Below are 1,778 nucleotides of genomic sequence, written 5' to 3'. Positions count from 1 at the left end.
CCCCCCCCTGGATCCCCGCTTGCACAAGAACTAGAAAATCTCCAAGGCATTACAAACGCATTGTTTCTAATATTGAATTTGTTCCACTCCGATGCCCCCATTCGCTAAAAATAGCCCAATCCTGGCTAAGGGCACAGCGATTAAGATAAAGTCGAAAATGGATCTCAAGTGGTCCAAAACAAGACGCCTGCTGCTGTAAGCGCCGCGGCGCCTTAGAACTAGCGCTCATGCAGTGCAACATGCATTTAGGGTGCCTGCTGCTCGCCCCTCTGTGCCTCATTTTCTGCATTTACATCGTCTTTGCAGTGAGGAGCAGCTTGGAGGCGAAGCCCTCCAACGAAGTAAATATCATTGGGCGAGAGGGCCTGGGAAGTGTTAACACCAGTGATTCTGTGGAAATTGGGGCGCTGATTCCCAAAGCGAAGCATCACGTGCCTAAGTTCATGCTGGAACTATACGAGAAGAACAAGAGTGCCAAAAAACGCGAAGCTGATCTGGTGCGGAGTTTGATCCCTGCGCAAGCAGGTAAGTTGGGGGATTCTTTCGGAGAAAAGTCCACAACTCCAGGGGATGTTTTAGAGAACCTCAACCAAGAGGACGTTGTGGAGGAGCTGAGCGAAAACCATCTGCTGGTCTTTAACATCCCCAGCTCGGCCAAGGATGAAAAGTTCATGGCAGCCGAAATGAAGGTCCTCACGCGAGTCGAAGTCCGATCCAAGGAAGAATCGGGTAGGGCCACTGTTTCCCTCAAGTCGGCAAGTTTATTTGCAGCTTCCTTGCAGGCGTGAAGAAGTTCCTCAAAATATCGCTCTTCAATCACCACACTCAACGCTACTCGCACCACAGCGAAAGGCAGATTCACCATCTGAACGACACGTGGCTGACCTTCAACTTGACCGAAGAAGTCGGCCAACTCCTGCAAGAGAGCAGTGAAGACACGCTCCTGAAAGTGCTCATCACCCTATCCAGCGTCTACCATCAGGAGCAAAACCACTTGAAGTTGTCTATTCTTCCGTTAATGGAGGGCTTCGACAGCGACCACGACTACCCCATCTTGATCCTGTCCTATTCCATTGAGGAAAAGTCGCACCCTAAGCAGAAGAAAAAGAGTGGGTTGCTTCAAGCGCGCAACCGAAGGAGCGCCGATATAGAAGACTACGAGGAGGAAACCAACACGATTTGGACTGGCGAGCTGCCGCGGCAGCTCCTGAGGAAAATCAAGCGAAACAACTGCCGAAGAAGGCCGCTCTATGTGGATTTCGCCGAGATTAAGTACGATTCGTGGATCGTGCAACCGGCTGGATACGATGTAAGGCAAGTTTTTCATTAATTAATTTTTTAAATTAGTTTCAACTCTTTTGCCCAGGCCTACCAATGTCAAGGAAAGTGTTTCTACCCGGTGGCTGACCATTTGAGCCCAACCAAGCACGCGATCATGCAGGCTTTGATCCACAGTGTGGATGCTTCAAAGGCTTCTCGATCCTGCTGCGTGCCAACAGTGTTAGATTCGATTTCAGTTTTGTATGTGGATGAAAGAGGAGTATTGACGTATCGATTTGCCTACAAGGACATGGTTGTTGTGGAGTGCGGATGTCGATGAATTAACACGATTTATGTTCAACGGAGAATGTGTGTTTTTCAGCGCAACTGTGGCAACGTCGGCCAAGTTTCCCTTCGGGTAGTTCATGGGGGTCTCACTCAAATAGTCAAGGTCAGACCAAGATTTTGCTTGTCGTTAGCGCCACCTAGGCCTTGCTTACGAGTCAACTTACTCATAA

General features: G+C 49.3%; 1 protein-coding gene across 1 annotated transcript; it reads left to right on the top strand.

Annotated features, from left to right (window-relative positions):
• The first annotated feature begins 7 nt into the window (after positions 1–7).
• LOC109536762 (bone morphogenetic protein 10) lies at positions 8–1,628 on the top strand. The gene is made up of 4 exons (XM_019903119.2): positions 8–525; positions 580–729; positions 783–1,309; positions 1,367–1,628. Exons 1-4 carry the CDS (start codon positions 228–230, stop codon positions 1,598–1,600), a joined length of 1,209 nt encoding a protein of 402 aa, XP_019758678.2. The 5' UTR covers positions 8–227; the 3' UTR covers positions 1,601–1,628.
• The last annotated feature ends 150 nt before the right edge of the window (positions 1,629–1,778 follow it).

This window comes from Dendroctonus ponderosae, unplaced genomic scaffold, assembly GCF_020466585.1.
Source record: "Dendroctonus ponderosae isolate FM_Combo_2020 unplaced genomic scaffold, Dpon_F_20191213v2 Dpon_F_20191213_2, whole genome shotgun sequence".
NCBI lineage: Eukaryota > Metazoa > Arthropoda > Insecta > Coleoptera > Curculionidae > Dendroctonus > Dendroctonus ponderosae.
This window is presented reverse-complemented; position numbering and strand designations above follow the sequence as displayed.

Coding starts and splice junctions, on each gene's coding strand:
- LOC109536762 (XM_019903119.2), top strand. CDS start 228: ATGCAGTGCAACATGCATTTAGGGTGCCTGCTGCTCGCCCCTCTGTGC. Junction 526..579: donor TTTGATCCCTGCGCAAGCAG/GTAAGTTGGGGG, acceptor GGGATGTTTTAG/AGAACCTCAACCAAGAGGAC. Junction 730..782: donor CCGATCCAAGGAAGAATCGG/GTAGGGCCACTG, acceptor GCTTCCTTGCAG/GCGTGAAGAAGTTCCTCAAA.